This window comes from Phaeodactylum tricornutum, chromosome 6 (genome assembly GCF_000150955.2).
Source record: "Phaeodactylum tricornutum CCAP 1055/1 chromosome 6, whole genome shotgun sequence".
Taxonomy (NCBI): Eukaryota; Bacillariophyta; class Bacillariophyceae; order Surirellales; family Neidiaceae; genus Phaeodactylum; species Phaeodactylum tricornutum.
In genome coordinates, this window is record NC_011674.1 from 911,542 (window position 1) to 929,263 (window position 17,722).

The 17,722-nt window shown below is 50.4% G+C and overlaps 8 protein-coding genes across 8 annotated transcripts; 4 read left to right on the plus strand and 4 right to left on the minus strand.

Annotated features, from left to right (window-relative positions):
- Nucleotides 1-173: 173 nt before the first annotated feature.
- Nucleotides 174-2,696, plus strand: PHATRDRAFT_45346 (predicted protein; the record flags this gene model as incomplete). The annotated part of the gene is made up of 1 exon (XM_002179280.1): nt 174-2,696. The coding sequence occupies one exon, from the start codon at nt 174-176 to the stop codon at nt 2,550-2,552; it is 2,379 nt and encodes a 792-aa protein (XP_002179316.1). The 3' UTR covers nt 2,553-2,696.
- Nucleotides 2,697-3,871: 1,175 nt separating this feature from the next.
- On the plus strand, nt 3,872-4,060 carry PHATRDRAFT_11795 (predicted protein; the record flags this gene model as incomplete). Its single annotated transcript, XM_002179281.1, has 1 exon — nt 3,872-4,060. A coding segment is annotated over one exon (189 nt), but the record flags the coding sequence as incomplete, so codon positions are not given.
- A 213-nt stretch (nt 4,061-4,273) lies between these two features.
- On the minus strand, nt 4,274-5,915 carry PHATRDRAFT_45348 (predicted protein). Its single transcript, XM_002179499.1, has one exon. It carries the CDS (start codon nt 5,740-5,742, stop codon nt 4,297-4,299), a length of 1,446 nt encoding a protein of 481 aa, XP_002179535.1. The 5' UTR covers nt 5,743-5,915; the 3' UTR covers nt 4,274-4,296.
- A 768-nt stretch (nt 5,916-6,683) lies between these two features.
- Nucleotides 6,684-7,484, plus strand: PHATRDRAFT_35030 (predicted protein; the record flags this gene model as incomplete). Its single annotated transcript, XM_002179282.1, has 3 exons — nt 6,684-6,970; nt 7,087-7,391; nt 7,447-7,484. The coding sequence occupies 3 exons, from the start codon at nt 6,684-6,686 to the stop codon at nt 7,482-7,484; spliced, it is 630 nt and encodes a 209-aa protein (XP_002179318.1).
- Nucleotides 7,485-8,200: 716 nt separating this feature from the next.
- Nucleotides 8,201-9,493, minus strand: PHATRDRAFT_45349 (predicted protein). The gene is made up of 2 exons (XM_002179500.1): nt 9,083-9,493; nt 8,201-8,897 (listed from the first exon to the last, which is right to left on the minus strand). Exons 1-2 carry the CDS (start codon nt 9,433-9,435, stop codon nt 8,633-8,635), a joined length of 618 nt encoding a protein of 205 aa, XP_002179536.1. The 5' UTR covers nt 9,436-9,493; the 3' UTR covers nt 8,201-8,632.
- A 969-nt stretch (nt 9,494-10,462) lies between these two features.
- Nucleotides 10,463-14,576, plus strand: PHATRDRAFT_45350 (predicted protein; the record flags this gene model as incomplete). Its single annotated transcript, XM_002179283.1, has 3 exons — nt 10,463-12,450; nt 12,527-12,686; nt 12,717-14,576. The coding sequence occupies 3 exons, from the start codon at nt 10,463-10,465 to the stop codon at nt 14,574-14,576; spliced, it is 4,008 nt and encodes a 1,335-aa protein (XP_002179319.1).
- Nucleotides 14,577-14,951: 375 nt separating this feature from the next.
- PHATRDRAFT_51837 (predicted protein) lies at nt 14,952-15,281 on the minus strand (the record flags this gene model as incomplete). Its single annotated transcript, XM_002179501.1, has 2 exons — nt 14,952-15,035; nt 15,150-15,281. Coding segments are annotated over 2 exons (216 nt in total), but the record flags the coding sequence as incomplete, so codon positions are not given.
- A 557-nt stretch (nt 15,282-15,838) lies between these two features.
- On the minus strand, nt 15,839-17,426 carry PHATRDRAFT_45352 (predicted protein; the record flags this gene model as incomplete). Its single annotated transcript, XM_002179502.1, has 1 exon — nt 15,839-17,426. Exon 1 carries the CDS (start codon nt 17,303-17,305, stop codon nt 15,839-15,841), a length of 1,467 nt encoding a protein of 488 aa, XP_002179538.1. The 5' UTR covers nt 17,306-17,426.
- Between the last annotated feature and the right edge of the window lie 296 nt (nt 17,427-17,722).

A 17,722-nucleotide genomic window follows, 5' to 3' on the forward strand; every position in this document is an offset into this window, starting at 1 on the left:
CGGAGGCAGAAGTTCGTGGGACTGTGAGAGCCCAGCCCGTGAGTGCCGTTGCGGTGCGCTACGAATGCACTTTGGGTGCCATTGACTCTATTAGAGATCATTGTTTCACAAGGCATTCTTTTTGTTGCTATTGCGCATTGTATAGTGCATTGGGTTGGTTGGTTGGTAGGAGGATGAACTCCCACACGGAAGCCTCCACGGACCTCCCTCGACCGGAGGAATCGTTGACGACAACGACGACGAACGTCATTGCCGTCGACGCGGACCGTCCCGTCGTCGAGACACTCGCCGAGTCGGCAACGGAAATACACTCCAACGACGACGATGAAAGAGCATCTCTCAACGTTGTTCCGTCCCCACGACGCCGCATCGTACGACGTCGGGTGCCGATTCGTGAGCCCAGTCCGGGCGTTCCGCCGACGGCGCACGGAAGCCACGCGGCAGGGAACGTATTCCGCATTCGCGTGCACTCCAACAACAACGATAACAACAATCGACACACGGTTAGTGTGGCATGGGCTTCCGCACAATCTCCGTCTTTGACAACGACGTCGTCGAATGGTGTGATCGCGAGTGGTGGATCGCACGGAGACGCTCCGGAAGGGACAGCAAACGAAAACGCACCAGCCTCCCTTTCCAGCTCGATACGTCCCTCGCGACTATCCACTGCCACAGGAATCGGACGTGCCGTTCCCGTACAACCCACCACAACCACGACAACGACAGCAACTCCACCTACTTCAACTCCACAACAACAGCGACAACAATTTCACATACGCATTGGATCGGAACACTTCAACCGTCTCCGACAAAGCCACCGTCGACAGCTCCGCGTGCAACCTCCCGACAGCCTTCCGCTAGCCGGAATTGCTCCGGGGTACGACGCGACTTTACACGTCACCATCCCGTCACTCGAGCCACAGATCTTACCCGATGCCAAGCAGCTTTGCCGAGACATTCCGGCGGATGGCAACGACAGCCTCGAACGCTTCCGTTGCGATATTTGTACCGAATTTCTGCAAACACCCACTACCTGCGGACGCTGTACGGGAAGATTCTGCCACGCATGCCTGGAACGTGCACTCGCCCGCTCGTCGCTCACAGTCAACGGCAGTGACGAAGACACCGGGTCCTGTCCTACCTGTCGGGACCCGGTCCCCGCCAACGTCCTGCTCCAAACCGACACTGCCCTGCAGCAGGCAATGCAACAAGCTCCGCTTTTACCCTGTCGCTACCAAGGGTGTACGGAACAACTCGCACTTGCCCAAGTAGCAGTCCACGAGGCGTCCTGTCCTCACGTGCGGTGTTCCTGCCGCTTCGTGGACTGGGGTTGCGACTGGACTGGGACCCGTCGCGATCTACCGCAACACGAACTCTCTTGCGACCTGGCCAAGGTGGATACACTCATCCAACGTCACCGCATACTGCAAGCCGAATATCGAGTGCGTGTCGAAGGACTGGAGACGCAGTTGCAAGCCGTGGGTCATGAACTGGGCATTCAACGCCAGTATGTACGCCAATCGCGACAACTCTCTCTTTATAACCCGCTGGACGTGTACCGCTTGTGTGTGACCATTTTGTGTGCCACTCCCCAGTTTATGGCCACCAAGGATTGGTGGGCAACACTCTACAATCCCGCAGAAAAGCACACCGCGATCAACAACCTCCTCACCCTGCTCCCGACCTCTTTGGTCACATTGCGAACGGTGTGGGATTGTTTCCGTGTGCAAGAGCGCCTTCTATGGGGTATTACGGAGGATCACATCTTGCCTCCAATCCATCCAGACCTTGACGTGCTGGATGTGGCTTTAGTGCTTGTCCTCGTTGGTCTCTTGGCATGTCTTATGGTCATGTGCTTGTATCTCGACCAAGAATCGAGCCAGCGTTGGAAAGTACACAATTTTCCTAATTTGGTCCCATTCCCAGTGTTTGGTGCGCTCTTTACCGTCTCGTTGATTGTACTGTACAGTGTGGTGATTGACTTTTACGGAGGGGGACTCTACGCGAGCTTTTTGTGGCTGCGAATCGTCGTGGCGACGCTACTGTTTCCAGCAATTGTAAGTTCGTGTTTGCTATCCGCAGCGCAAACTCCGCTCTTCGGCACTGGACGAGTCTACAAGCCGCTTCTGGTTGGTCTGCTGTTCGGGTTCACCTTTTCTTTCTTTGGATTCCAAACAACCGGGGATGCCCTGGCTATTCTCCAACTGGTCTTGCACTGGAAGGTTGCCGAACGCTGGATTGCTGGAAGTGGTGTTTTGACGCCGTTGCCAGTGGGACTGTCTTGTCTGTATCTATCACTACGGGTCGGACAGTGGAAGTTTCACGAAGGCACCACCTGGATGTGGCTATTGGCGACTTTATCGATTCTGTCCAATTTGGCACTCGTCTTCAATCTACCTTACCTGGGACAGGCAATCAGTGAGTCATTGATGCGTGGAGCCCAAGCATCCCTCACTGCCGGCCCTTCGCGACAGCCCGATGGCAGTCCAATAGGATGCGCCGTGGCGATAGCCTGGGGTATGACGCTCCTGTCAATTGCTGTTTCCTTTTGACTGTGAATACGCAATGAATCCGTGGCTGGTCTTTGCAGTGTCGTCCTGGCGGTGAGCTTTACCAACCCAGTCATACTACACAGTAGGAACCCAACATTGACTAGCCAACCACACGTAAAACCACTATATTTTTTGTGCTTACTAACTAAATAGCTGCTCTATGTTCTACCCCACAAAACAGTTGTCGAAAAATCGTGCATTGGAACATTGCTAGCTCTCCCAGTGATCTGAGTCTCTGGTACGTGTGGATTTGTCATTTGCTGATTGGAAGCGCTACGGAATACTATAGAGCTAGGTAGTGACTAGCCCTATCCTGCAGTAGTGTTCTGCCAAGTATATTTCGGAGTCTCAATCAGTAATTGGATTGCTGACATGGGAGTACGAGTCTTGCTTGGTGCAGCAGGTCCCGTTTGCCAAACGTGCCGTCCTCCCTTCGTGGTTGGGTCGTTCCAGAATGAACGGGACTGTGAACGATTGTTGACTGTGAAGGCTCGTTCCATGTTGCAATTCGCAGTTACAAAACAAACACTTCACTCGACCGCCGGCAGAACAGGTCTCAGTGTCACTTCTAACCAAAACCATCCTTCCCCATGCCATCGTTACTCTCCCAGCTTACATTTTGGCTGCTTTTCACTGTAGTTGTCGAGCATACGTTCGCGTCTTCTGCGGCGGGTACGGAGACGCTCGTTGGCATTGTCGGGAAGGATTTTGTGTTGTTGGCGGCGGACTCGTCCGTCAGTCAATCGATCGCTTTGACGGCGTCCAACCTCGACAAGATTGCCATTCTTGCCGACCCCTTTCCTTCCGGTCGTCCGGATAGGGCGTTGACAAACCGCTACGCACAACACGTGATTGCGGCAGCGGCAGCGGGGGATGCAGCCGATGCGGATCGTCTCTTGGGTGTTTTGCGTGCGCACGCAGCAATCCGCGAGTTCGAGGTCGGTGTAGGATGCGACGTCGAATACATTGATTGCGAAAAGTCCACGGACGATGCACAATCTTCTATTGCGCAGACTCCGTCGAGTCCGGCGGGGATGACTGTGGAATCCCTCGCCAACTTGGCTCGCGGACAGATTGCGACACAGTTGCGGTCGGCCAGTCCGTTCCGAGTTTGCCTGTTGGTCGGCGGAATGATGCCCGTTGAAGACAGTATGATTGCGACACATAGTCTCTCTTGTTCGCAATCTGCAGCTGGGTCGCCCTCCGATCTGTTGCAGCGGCAAGTTCGATTCGCATCGGCGCCCTTTCTAGTAACTCCGGAAGAACCTCCGATCGCATCCACAGTTTCCTCCCCGTCCGCCGTCGCGTCGGGCTTGGTCCCGCGGCTGTATTGGTTGGACGAGTACGGTTCGTTGCAAACAGTACCATACGGTGCCCACGGACACGGAGCCAATTTCATTTTGTCTATTCTGGATCAGGGCTACCGACCAGATCTGGATCGACAACAAGCCGCGGACCTGTTGCGCCGGTGCTTTGCACAGTTGCGTACACGCTACGTGATTAATTCTCCCGAGCCACCGTGTATCAAGTGTATCGATGCGAGTGGATGCCGATTGTTGCGATGACGATCACGTCGCGTCCAATGGGACGACGTCCGCTTAATTGCACTCGCAGACGAATGCAGCTAGTACGCATTGCGGCACTTTCTTTGGATGCGCGCCCCAGCAACCAACCCGTGACCCTCCTCGTCCACAAATGTCAAAACCATGGCTCATCACACACGGGCACAATATATATTTGGCTATTACATGCGAACTACGGAAAACGCTCCCAACTCAACGCATTGTTTCGCGAAGCACAAAATTGTCAAGTCGCATACAGCGATTGCGTTACTGGTTGCCGGCAGGAGCGCCCGGAGCTCGCTTACCCTGTAGGCTTTGCCGGAATTTCGCTTGACAAGTTGTAGAATGTCCATAATAAAATCGCAGCACTCTTCCCGTACGTTCAAACCGCGTGGCTTTGCTGAAATAGGTAGGGTCGCTCTTTCGTCCACAGTGCTGCATCGTATCGCGGTTGTCCAAAGGACTCCATCCGCGGCCTGCCTTCCCACCACACCTCCAGGTAACGTATTTTCCACGCAAAGAGCATTTAGCGACGCCTCCAATACGAGTCGACGACGAGTTTCCAGGGCGCGTTGATTGTGACGATCAAACTTGGTCCGTAGATTATTGTGTACGGACTCTACCGTAATCTTCTCCCGGAGTATCCGAAACGCGTCATCCAGTTGCTTCTGTAAACTTTGTTTGTCATCGACTGCAATAGATTCGAACGACCGTCGCCCAAAACACCGAGGCACGGCCTGGCGATAGCTGCGTTGCTGCGTTAAGGAAGCTTCGGTAGCGGCGGTGACGAGACCCGCCAAAGTCCAGTCCTGCGTCGCTAACGCCACCGTGACGTGGAAACTGGGTCCGCCGTCGACCGCATGGGCCTCGTGCACGTAACCTCGAGGCATATACAAGACATCTCCTGGTGCGAGTACTCGATCGGTCAATACTGGTCCGTCCAAAACTTGGCCGGGCACCTCCAGTTCCCCTTTGCCGACTTGCTCGTGACTATACGGATACGGCACGGGGATATTTCGGTAAATCTTCCAAGCTTTGCAACCGACGAGTTGTATAACGAAAACATCTCGGTCGTCCGCGTGGGCAGGAACTGTTTGGGAACCAGGTGGCGTCAAATATGTGTTGGCGTAGACGTGGGGAAAAGATGCTTGCAAATCCTCGCAGAGCGCCGCGATCCAGGGGGATCGTCGATCCGCATGATTCGTCACTACCGAGCATCCGTCCAGAAACGCAGCAAAAAGACTGTCGTCGTACAAGACTTGCTCTTCAAGAGTGAGCGTCGTTTGGTCTCGAAATAGGAGAGGTATCGATTGATGGGAAAGGTCGGCGTCGTGCTCCGGGCGATTGCGGCTCGTTTCCAGAAGCTGTACCAAAACACTCCACCCGTTTCGCACAAGTTCGTGATACGCATTCTGCTCAACTCGTTCCTTGTTCCAAGCACAGCGTGACATGCTTTCTGCTTTCGGCGGACTGTCCAGAAACGTATTGGGAAAGTAACCGCAGGCTCTTTGCCAAAACGTTTGGAAGAACGTCTCGACGCTTGTAGTGCCGCTCAACATGGCTTCGAGGGAGCGGGATTCCTCTAGGGGGTGCGATTCCCCTCCATCAGGCTTTACGACACTGTTCATGTTGCAAGAGTCCCGTACAGCGAGGCCTCTGGGGAGGAGACCTTCGTTGTTTGAAACTCTGCGACGGTGACTCTACTATCCATAAGGTATTGTTGTTTGGTGCCAGACCCTATTGGCTCGTCGAATCCATGTTCTTGTTGGGCGCACCACATCTCCCAGTAGCTCACATTCTTGATGGATGAAATGGGACAATTTTCCGCAAATCATTCACTGTCAATCAATAGTTTTGGTTGGTCCGTCTTTGTCGTCGAGTACACGGGGAACGGACACAGAGCCATGCACGTGTCAAGATATAAGTGAATATGCTTCATATATCTTAAATGTGACGAGGTCAAACGACGTGATTTGGGGATAGCGCTCCGTGGTTCATTTCCATGGCACGTTAATTTTGACACCGGTGGGACTGGTGTTCGTGATGTGAGGTTTTCCAGTTCGGGAAAATAAGAGCAGGGCAGGGTTTAAAGGTCGAACCGTAATCTGTAATCTGTCCCACCGAAACCCTTCTCCCCTAATTGTGAACAGGAAGGAACGGGTTCCCAATCACGGGACAATTTTCTATCGGTGACAACATTCCTTCCGAGATTCCTTTCATTTGTTTCCATCAGATTCCTGACGGAGAATGTCCGAACAATGGTTTTTCATGTCGTATTGCGACACATCAGAGCAGAGCCACGTTGCACGCATTAGATCGGTATATGTCGTCGTGTCAGATAGTTGGACGTCACAAGCGTACAGAATCTTTTCGTGGGCGGGTGCGGTGTAGCGCGGTTCGATTCCTCCGCGACCACGCAAAACGAGAGACAAACGTCAGTGGCTCTGTTTTCCGATTGACATACGTCGATGTGTATGTATTGGGGTCCGCGCAAGTGAAGCCAATAGCCTTATAGTAAAAGATACAAAGAGAATATACCTGGAAACGACAACGAAGACGATAAAATAACATGAGTCGATTCGCGAGGGGGCTTTTTACAGCCACAACTGTGGCAATGGCGAACCGAGCAATGTGCAACGTGTTATACAATCGTTCATACGTTCAAGAGTCCTATGAACTAGATGCCATGGTAGAAAAGATGTCGCCAGGATTTCTGGCGGCGCTGGAAAATAACAATGGCATTGAAGTGCCAAGACCTGACGGCAGCGAGTATACTGTCGGGAGCTATGAGTGGTGCAACAGTTACGCTTCGGACGAGTTAAGTGACTATGATTGGGACGCTGCATGTGAAAAAGCGTACGGTAGCGGACACAGAGGTCTAGCGCAGAGAAGGGTGATGGAGGCTAAAAGCACCCGTTACCTGAAAATAGAGGGGCCGGGGATAAGAGATCCAACTTCTGAAAATCTCACAGAGACATATCGGCAGAATTAGACGTGATAGTGGAGACGGTGTCCCCTGGCTTCTGGGGCAACTACAGCTTGCACCATAAGGAACAAGTTATACGGGGGTCTAACACCTCGAATTTCCGGGACGATCCGTACGAGTGGTGCAGCTCGGAGGTGGCCGATAAGTTGGATGACACTGAATGGAACTCCAAGTGTGATAGTCTAGGTCGCCGCAGGTTACAACAAGCACCTATAATACACTGGCACGCAATAGCCACGTCATCCGCTAGCGAGCTGATGATCGCACACCACAGGGTACCAAGAGTAAACGGTATGTGGGCAGCACCCGTAGGGATAAGTAATTTAGCTATGTTGACATGCAACAGAAAGTGTGAGAAGAGTAAAGGAAATAGGCCGTTCATGAAAAAAGGGAAAACCTCGTTCGGGTACGGCGTGCTAACATACGATGTGAGCAATGGTATAAGGACCCCCTCAATACACATACACGATATTGGGCCAGATACAATCGTGGCGGTGACGGGAAATATACGTCGAGGCAGGATGGCTCAAGGGCAAAGGAATATCAAGCAGGGAGGATGTCAAGATATAAGTGAATATGCTTCATATATCTTAAATGTGACGAGGTCAAACGACGTGATTTGGGGATAGCGCTCCGTGGTTCAATTCCATGGCACGTCAATTTTGACATGCACGCTCTTCTTGTATTTTTTGGCATTTCACCTGTGCGACAACTAGGATCAAATTTCACGTGACAATGTTGTTAACCCTTTGCGGTTCACGTTATGACATTCACATGTAGTTTACCCCAGAGACTGGATTACTTCTGTGCCAGAGACTGGATTACTTCTGTGTCGTTTTTCTCACCACGTTGCCAATGTATCGCAAAGGCAGGTTAGGTACTTGTGGAATGTAAACTTCATTCTAATAATATAGCAAAGACGTCCAGCTTACGTACCAGAGCAAAGCTTGCCAAATCGAGTTCAGTCATTCGCAACGGCTGACCGTGGATGACTTAAAACTGTACGCCTTGCGCCTCACATGTCTTCCGTCAACGTCTCTAAAGTCAAGTGTGCAATGTTCAGTGAGCTACGCAGTGTTAACTGTAAGCAAGAGTCATTGTTCAAAGATGTAATAGTGCATCCCCTCTAGTATTAAATTGGTACAATATACATGACTACACCGCTTTCCTTGAACTGTGGAAAGCACCCGTGTGTCGTTGTAACGTGCGTAAACATATACAAAGCGGACCCAGAAAAGCAATTTCTGGATCCAACCCAGTAGCCTTATAGTATCAAAAACAACAGCGCGACAAAAAAGTGTGCGCGTCCGTATGCTTGCGAAATAGATGAAAGTATGTATGGACAGAAGCAGGTCGAAAAATGTTTCCTGGATAGTTCCTCCGACTCTTTCCAATCCGAACAGTCCACCATTTCGCATATCATCGCTCTGAAGTGATCAGGATCCTACAAAGGTTCACACAACGTACAAAACGACCCCCGAAAGCTTTCCGCAACGCCAAAAAGCAAAGCAGAAAGGAATGCCAGGGGGCCGCTAGTACCATGTGATAGATCCACTCCAGAACGAGTCGTTGTCGAAAAAGTCTTCCGTAAACTCCTTTTTGGGAGCCGTCTTTGGTTCAAAAAAAGTCTCGAGCTTATTGTTGTGTAAAACAACAACGCGCGAGATAGAGTGACGTGCAGTAGGTTGAGACGTCGATATCAACGCGGATAAGCCGTCGTTGTCCGTCGGGCAAGTCTCGGGATCGATAGATAGCTCGTTTAGTAGCTTGCGTACCAATCGATACTCTTGACGAAATCTGAATAAGAGGTAGAAACAAGATGTGAGAAAAAAGCCTCACGACAAAGTAAGAAGCACGCTTCCGCAATGGCTTCGGTTTCGTGTGTATCGGTCCGGACGAACCGAGGCTAAAAAACTAAAAGCGCGAGACATCTGACCGCTGTCGTACAAACCGTACTAGAGGCTACACACAAGAAAACATACCGTTGGGTTTCCATGGTAGAGTAATACAGATCAGAGATTTCCTCTTTCGGAGTAAATGGTCGAGTCCAGACGTCCGTCACCAAGTTTTCGGCAAACGATACTCTTCTCTCGCAGGTTGAGTCAACGTCGGAGAACGTGTCAGACAAGGAGGCGGTCGAAATAGTGTATACGGAATCGTCTTCATCGTCCGTAGGGCTCCGCAGCTTTTCTACGCAGAAGTCGTCGGATCCTATCGGCTTGCAGAAGTCAATCACCAGGTAGTCTTCTTGAGGTCCTACCGGTTCGAATGATTGGTGTTGGTGGTGATTTTGCAGTACTTGCAAGAGCGTATCTTGTTCTACCTTGATTGTCATGGTCGAGTACGTACAAGATCGTGATTGATCTGTGTGTGTATTTTCTCGGGAAGTCGTAGGAACAAAAAATTATGGCCGTGTCGCGCGGTTCTCGGGCGGGAAAAAAGCGAGAGGCGGAAATTAGGTATCGATCGCTGGTGGAGAAAAAGAGACGCTGGTCTGTTTGCGAATTTGCCTCGCGGAATCCCACAGAATACTGGCGGAATCGGGGTTGCGGAAGACATTGTTTTTCTGGAACGTCATTGAAGTTTACATTGGAGACAAGAATGATCCAATCCAATGTATTGAATCGGATCTACTTAGCAATCCCAGAAGTGAAAACCTCAACGACCATAAGTCATTTTGATAGCACTGTGTCTAGTTTCGGGAAGGCTTATTGGTCGGAGGAGTCAATTCTTGTTCGTGGATTGGCATCGTGTGTTCCCGGATTCTGACAACTGGCAACTGTCAACCGTGTCGCTCCGACATATTTGGATCGTTTTTCCAATCGGGAATCCAGTCTCATCGGGTGGATCGTGCACGGGTGGTCGACTCCGTTTCTTGTCAGGATGTCTCGTTGGGACTGCGGAGATTGTCAATTGCGACCTCGAACTTGTCGAATGGTCTGTCTGCACAACCGGAACCCAAACCGGAAAGCCCGAAGACATTAGCCAACATGCAACACTCATCTCGCAGCTCACAGTAAATTCAAGAAAATCTGAAAGTGAAGCCTAACATCACAGCGTACCAAGGATTGGCGATCGCTTTATCAAAGAAAGCAAATCGTTGTTTGTTTGAAGCATAACAGAAGCGCAATCTGGTCCTCTGAAAAAGCTGTGGTACAGTGTTGCGAAGAGCAAGTTTGTTCGGCTATACTGTTAGTGAGACCTACTGTTGTTGACGCTTGGATTGATCGGCTTGGCCATTTAGATCGTCCACGCTCGGATTCTTCCAGGCATTGCCGATCTGCACAAACGACCGATCGTGGGTTAGACTGTGTGGTGATCGGGGAAAGCGAAATTGGAGTCATTGGCACTCTTCTGTATGAATGTTCTGGCGATTCTTCGTGAACGGTCGTCGGTGGCGCTGTGGCGTCGGCACTTTCAGTTTGATCGGAATGTTAGGGTTCTGGAACCCGGCGCGCGGATGGCTGGTACAGCGAGCAGTACGAAACGTGAGAGTCCCTGGACGTCTCAATGACGAAATCTTACGGCAGAAAATGGGCTCTACCCGAAGTTTGACGCGACGGAGTATGGTAGCACAGTGGAACGTTGGTGATACCGTCTTGGTCCCTTCCACGAGAAATAAGAACGACCAGTCGCTCGCACAAGGTGTAATCTGCGATCACCGGGGTTCGGGATGGTATTCCGTACAACTTGGTAGTGGAGCAGACAAGCGCATCGTCAAGTTCCGTGGTACGCAGCTTGAACGGTATCTTTCCGACGAAGCAAAGTCTCAAGCTTCCATGGAATCGTCGGCGCCGTTCGGAAATTTCGACAACGTTCCGTTCAATATTTCGTCTCTTCCTGTCATGGACGTTACCAATCCGGTTACCAAGACCAAGTCAATTTTGAAAAGTGGAGCACCGGGACCTGCTCCACCGCCACCGACGATCATTGATCTAGACGCTGCTGTTCGGTCTATGGACGATCCTTTCGATCCTGTGGAAAACGTTGCACAAAGGAACTACTTGCAACACGTAGCGCACCATTCCAGCTTTGAACAATGGGTGGTCTTCACAGATCTCCATTGCTCAGCATCGACAATGGATGCCACAATAGAGACCTTGCGAACTGTGCACCAGCACGCTGTGAAGAGAAAAGCAGGCATTCTCTTTCTAGGAGACTTTTGGCATCATCGACGAACGTTGCGCATCGACTGCCTCAACACTGTTCTACACGAATTATCGACCTGGACCGTTCCCATGGTCATGATCCCAGGCAATCACGACCAAGTCACTCTGGGTGGCCTAGTGCATGGACTTACACCATTGGAGCACGCCTACCGCGTTACGGCCAACAAGGGCTCGTTTTCCACAACCTTTCCCGGGCCGCTCGTCTTTTCACACGCCACCGTATTCGCGAACGCCCTGTTTATACCACACATTCGTGACAATGCTATCATGGAATCTGTTTTGCAGTCCACGCACGCTCAGAACGCAGAAGCGCTCTTTGTACATGCCGACATAACTGGTGCTTACATGAACGATCTAATTGTCTCTCTGGGTGGTGTTCCACCACGCATGTTCCCTGGTAACAAGCCAATCTATTCCGGACATTTTCACAAGCCTCACACCGTCAAGCAAGGCAATAAGGCGATCGAATACTTAGGATCTCCGTACGAGGTGTCGCTGGCAGAGGCTCAGCAACCGAAAGCTCTCGCCGTGCTGGATGCATCCAATGGTTGGAAATGCATCGAAAAAATTCCTTTGAGCATCGGCCGAAAGCACTTTCGGCCTCTAAACGAGGACGAATTCTTGGCACTTCGTCCAAAGCAATTTGGAACACGGGACCGGGATACAGATGTGTTGGCTTCTATTAGCGTGGACTCCGGTGATCGTGTGCTTTTCTCCGTGGACAAGGATAAACTAGAGAAGTTGCGGCGGTCTTCAGAGGTTGGTGAAACCAATCCAATCGACACTCATGTGAGCATTTTGCGTCAAAAAGGCATCACCGTGGAACTTCGTGAAACACGGGAGTTGCCTGTTGGCCCAATGGAATCTGCATCGCCCGACATGAAGGGTGACTACATCAACCTTTCGCTCGAATCCACTTGGACCTCATTTATAGAAGGGGAGGTGCGACGAGGGGCCATGACTGAAGAAAAAGCTGATTTTTTATCGAAGCCTGGTTTAGATATTTTGGCAGATCTCGATTCCGTGGTAATTGGTAGTATGTCAGGAAATAAAACTGATGTTGAGCTTTATTCGCTGACCGTAGAAGGGTTTGGCCCATTTCGACAGCCAGTTACCTATCCGCTACTAGAACGAGGGCTAGTTCTGTTGAGAGGGTCGAATAAAGATGGGGGATCTGACAGGTAATTGATTGGGATGTATTCTTTTTGCTGAATTGATATGCCGTTTCTGAATTGAAGAGTCAAATTGATATTGCAGCAACGGAAGTGGAAAGTCGTCACTGGCAATGTCGGCACTTTGGGCTTTTACTGGGAGCATTGATCCCCGCCCATTGCAAGACTCAAAAGTTTCGGACGTCGTGCACGATTCGTGCAAGGTAATTGGACTTCCACGCTGTGACGCGTTATGTCTTTCACAAGTGCACTTACTCTTTCGCTCTTTCTTGTAGGCAGCTCGCGTTACGGTGAAGGGAGCTTTCAATGGTGTTGAATTTTCCGTCACTCGAACAAAAACGGCAACAAAGGGGAACATTGTATTTACCCTAGGAGGCGAAGACCTGACGACGCAGTCTGCCAAGGAAACGCAAGAGCTTATCGACGAGACCTTTGGCGTGAATTCACAGATTCTCGCTAGAACAATATTTAATGGGCAGCATGCATTGAATGATTTATTAGAGGCTACCGACTCGAAACTAAAAGACGAGCTTGCCACTGTCGTGCCGTTGAGTGGGTGGCAAGATGCGGTAACGCTTGTGCGGAAAATGGGACGCGAAGCTGGTAAAAGGGCATCCGAAATTGAAGGAATGTTAGCTCTTCGCGAAAAGGATTTGGAAAGGCTCGACCGGCGACTAGAAGACGCTACTTCTGTAGTTTATGAAACGGAAGCCAGCCTCCGAAGTACAGAACAATCCGTCACAGACGAGTTGGAAGGGTTGTATTTTGCTGGAACCCATTGCATGGAACTAGATGACTGGGATGCTCGGCTTCTTGATGCATCTGAAAAGGTAAAGGCTCTTGAAAGGAGCTTGCGGTCCAAGCAGACTGAAAGAGACGAAGTAATGAAATCAGCAGCGGCGGAGGCGACTCGCCGGTCGAGTTTTCTCGATTCTGCTGCTGATAGCTTCAGGAGGGTCGAAGCCCGATATGGTCGGTTGGCGATGGATTTTGAGACGGCAACCAAAAAGGTCCAAGAACTCGAGAAACTTTGGAGTTTGGATCTGTCCTCAGGAGAGCTTGATACAGCATACGCTCCGGTCCTTTGCCCAACATGTGGTCAAAGCGTTTCAAGTGACGACTCCGGACATGATCTCAGAAGCCTTAAGGGGGCTATGGAGGACGATATTAGCGTTGCGCTGCTCCGGCTCCACGAAGCGCAGACCATGGTGCAAGACGTTGGCGGTGAACTCGCCGCTGCGAAAGCTCAACACGGCGAAGCCCTCTCTTTGGTCAAAGACTTGAATACTCAAAAAGAAAAAGAATCGCAGGTATGGTCAGAAACCATCTGTAAACAAGAAAGAGCACTTGCTGACGCTCGAGAAGCCCAGTCGGTTGCATCATTTGAGTATACATTGGCAGTCAAGGCTTTCCAGCAAAAAGCTAGAAGAGATGAACTTCAGTCTCAAATCGATAGACAACACCAAGCCTTGAGCAACGTGCGAGCACACGCAGAAGCTGTAGAAGCGGAGACTATGGAGTACAGGAACTTGGTGAAGGAGTTACAAGCAAGCCTAGATACAGAAGAGAAACAAGTGGCTCTGATGAGCGATCTGTCAGATGCATTCGGACAAAGGGGAGTGCAGGCTTTTGTGCTTCAATCGGAGATCGAAATCTTACAAACGTTGACCCAATCCTTTCTCGATGACTTCAGCGACGGGACCCAAAAGCTTAGCCTTTCGCTTGACGCAGGTGACCGGATTTCTCGGCGGGCTTACGTCCGCTCCCCCGATGGCGCCTATCATGAACGCCCGTTGGCCTCGCTCTCTGGTGGACAATGGAGACGATGTTCACTTGCACTCAATCTTGGCTATGCTGACCTTGTTGCTAGACGAGGCAGATTCCGATCGTCTCTTTATATAATGGACGAACCCTTGACTCACTTGGATCGCTCAGGTAGAGCGGATGTAGGAAGGGTATTTCGAAAGCTCCTGCGTCGATCTACTACTAGCGGAGAAGGAGGGCTCGCCCCGTCGACGATAATTGTCATTTTGCAAGATCTTGCCGCTGAGGAACTTGGAGAGGCCTTCGATTGCATCGATGAAGTTGTAAAATTCCAAGGGACAAGCCAAGTTTTTGTAGACGAAGAGCTTTAGATTGAGGTAAGGAACTGGCAAGGTCTGTTGGTATAGAAATTGGATATTGAAAAATGCTTTCGGTCTTTAAATATTCTCTCGGCTGCCATGATACGACGAGCTCATAATAGGATAAACCTCTTTCATATCGTATGATGGAAATTTGTCGTAGTCAAATGAACGAAAGGTAAGCTCTGGCAACTGTAAGTATGCTCAAACACTTCATTATACATCGTAATTCACATGTTAAGCTCGCAACCCATGCCACGAAGACTAGTCCATCGCTGCCGAAGTAATTTGCAATCATTGTCGTTAAATGGAACCGGCGGCTTTTAGCATGCCATCCAGGTCGCCGGCTTCGTCCAATTTGACTAGACCCCCCATGGGGCCGTCGTTGCAACCACCGACAAACTTGCCGTCGATCCAAACGGCCGGAACCGACGTGCGTCCGAGAAGCTCGCCCATTTCCGCACGAATCGCCTGTTATACGACACAGAAAAGCACGTGACTGAGTATAAGGGACACATCGAAATGATCTCGATAAACTCATATCCAAATATGCTACTCTGTTTGTCTCTCGCACTCTCTCCGTACCTTGCCTTCGGGATCCATGTCGAGTTCCACTGCGACGTATTTGGCATTTTTTGCATCAAGAACCTGCTTGGCCTTGACGCAGAAAGGACAGGTGGTAAAGCTGAGCATCAAAACCGAATTTTCCTTGATGAGACCGTCGAGACGTTCACGAATCGCGACACTATCGTAGTCTCCGGCCAACTTCTTGACGAGGGCTTTTTTGCCTTCGTTTAAAAAGTCGAAAATATGGAGTCTCGTGGACGACGGCTCGCCTATGCTCACCAGACTACTTACTGTCCCCAAATGAGGCTTGAGGAATGCATTCGTCTCATGAGGAATACACGCAAAAGTGGCCGTTAAGACCCCGACAAGAGTTCGCGAGAGGATCGCCATGGTGAAATTGTCGAACTCGAGACGGCCTTTCGCTCGTGTTCCCACTCACAGTCACAGTCAGGCAAAACCAAGAGCACCATTCCAAAAGTGACAAACCCACCACACGGACACACTCACACCATTCAAACAAACGGTTTTGCCAATTGCACTGTACCGTTGTTTACTTTTCGTCGAAAGATAGGTACTACCGTACTACATCGAATAGATCCTATGCTGCGTAACAGCTCTCCATGCAATTTAATCTTATTTCGAGAGCAAATTACATTAACAATTTACACAGCGATGAGAAAAAGAAACTCGACTTGCTCCTTTTGTTCTTACATAAACATGTTGTTGTTCAAATTGTTGGGCGGTCGCAAATGATCTGGATTGGGATTGCCGGAGCCACCTGGACGTCTGCGCTGTTGTCCGTCGGGTACACCTTGTTCCGGATCGGTGGGACCTCCCGGAGGACCAAACGGATCGAAGCGCGGTCGCATGCCAAAGCCCGAGTTAGGCCCAACACCGCCGATCCCACCGTTAAAGACAGGATGGTTTGGTCCCATTAGAGACCCCCCTTGACTGGGATCAATGCGCCCAAAGTTTGGCCCAGTAATACCACCCGGCATCAAATCACCGGAAAAATCACCCCGCCGTGAATAATTGCCTGGAAATGAGTCTTCAATGGTCGGCGTTCTGTCATGGTCCCAAGGTTGGTTGTCTACATAGGCTGGACGAGCGGGTGGATCCAATCGCGATTCACCAGCAATTCTGAAATTCTGTGGTTGTTGTTGCTGCTGTCGGATCGTAGTGTCGACGTACGGCATGTTGAGTTCACTGGCATCGTCACCAACGGACCCTAGATCAAAGGTATGCGCAAATCGTGATAGCAATGTTCCGAGCGCTTTGTAGTGCAGTGCCGGAGCCACGGACGATTCTTGTCGCAAGGCTCGCGACCATGAATCTATATTCAAATGATCCGCCAAGGAAAATATCAAGGAACTGCTCGGTGGCTCGGGAGTACTCGTAGGATACAAGGATATTTCAATCGTGACATCTTTCAAGGACCCTTCACTGCTCAGCTTTTCCACACGAAGGATCAGTGACCCTGTACTTTGCTTGCGGTAACGAAGCAAAACCAGTTTTTCCGATTTATCCCAGTCCGTGGGAAGGAACTGATCCTGCGAAAGTTCTCTAATCGGAGCCGCAAAACCCTTACTAAAAACGGTCGGTGGAGAAAGTTCAGGAACCCCCGTGCATACAAATACCAAAGGATCGCTCAGCATTGCGGCGTGTAAGCCCAACGCAATAGCGGCAACAGGAGACCTAGTCTTCGTCTGATGCAGTGCCATCAGGGACACCGCATCTTTGGCGAGTTGCTTCCCCAAAAAGCTCAAACCTGTTACGTCCGTCTCTTCGTTGGAAGTATAGTCTTTCAAAGGCGAGTCGTGTTGATCTTCCGACACATCATGCCAGTCATCCGGCAAAGCACCTATCATTGTGGGACTGCCGCGTTTGACTCTTCCGCCAGAAGCTTTAGTCGTAGCGGCAGATGAACTTAAGTTGGGTGCGGCGGCGTCTACGGGGGGTAGATTTATCTTTTCTATAGTAACGGGTTCTTCCCGTTCTCTCGTAAACTTTTGACGAAGCTTCCAGTCACGTTCTTGGCGTTTGATCTCTTGATCCATGCCATGCAGGGCTGCTTGAATGGCGGGGTGTTCCTTGGGAACTACCGTACAAGCCAGGAGATACTGTTTGACGGCTTCAAACTCGTCGCTCAACTTGGGCTTTTTGCTCGTTGACATTGTGAACGTTGTAGTATCCCAAGTAGTAAGCAATGGCTGCAGGAGAGACTGACTGTGAGCTTTTCGTTCGTGAGAATGTGTGTTGTTCGGCAAGCTTCAAACGTAGACCGAATCAGACGTCCGATTCTACAGTGAAGAGAGCAATCACAAAGATTTCACAGTCAACTCGAGCACTACCTATTTACTACAAGAGAAAACAGGTACTCTCGTTCCATCGTATGCTGCAAGATTGCTTTCGGTGGTCGTTCTAATTGCGTGGGTCCAATCCATATCGCCTTCGTGACGACAGCCTTCAGCTAACTGTTAGATAAATCCTTTTGCAAGTATACGACATGATAAATAGAAGAGAAGATTTCCAATTTATCCATAATTACTAGAATTCAACGGAATGCACGGATTCGCCAACAGAGACAGCTG

What these genes read in the sequence shown, in the direction of transcription:
- PHATRDRAFT_45349 (XM_002179500.1), bottom strand. Translation starts at nt 9,435, where the DNA reads ATGACAATCAAGGTAGAACAAGATACGCTCTTGCAAGTACTGCAAAAT. An exon ending in TCTACCATGGAAACCCAACG is followed by an intron (nt 8,898 to 9,082) that starts GTATGTTTTCTT and finishes CCTCTTATTCAG; the next exon opens with ATTTCGTCAAGAGTATCGAT.
- PHATRDRAFT_45348 (XM_002179499.1), bottom strand. Translation starts at nt 5,742, where the DNA reads ATGAACAGTGTCGTAAAGCCTGATGGAGGGGAATCGCACCCCCTAGAG.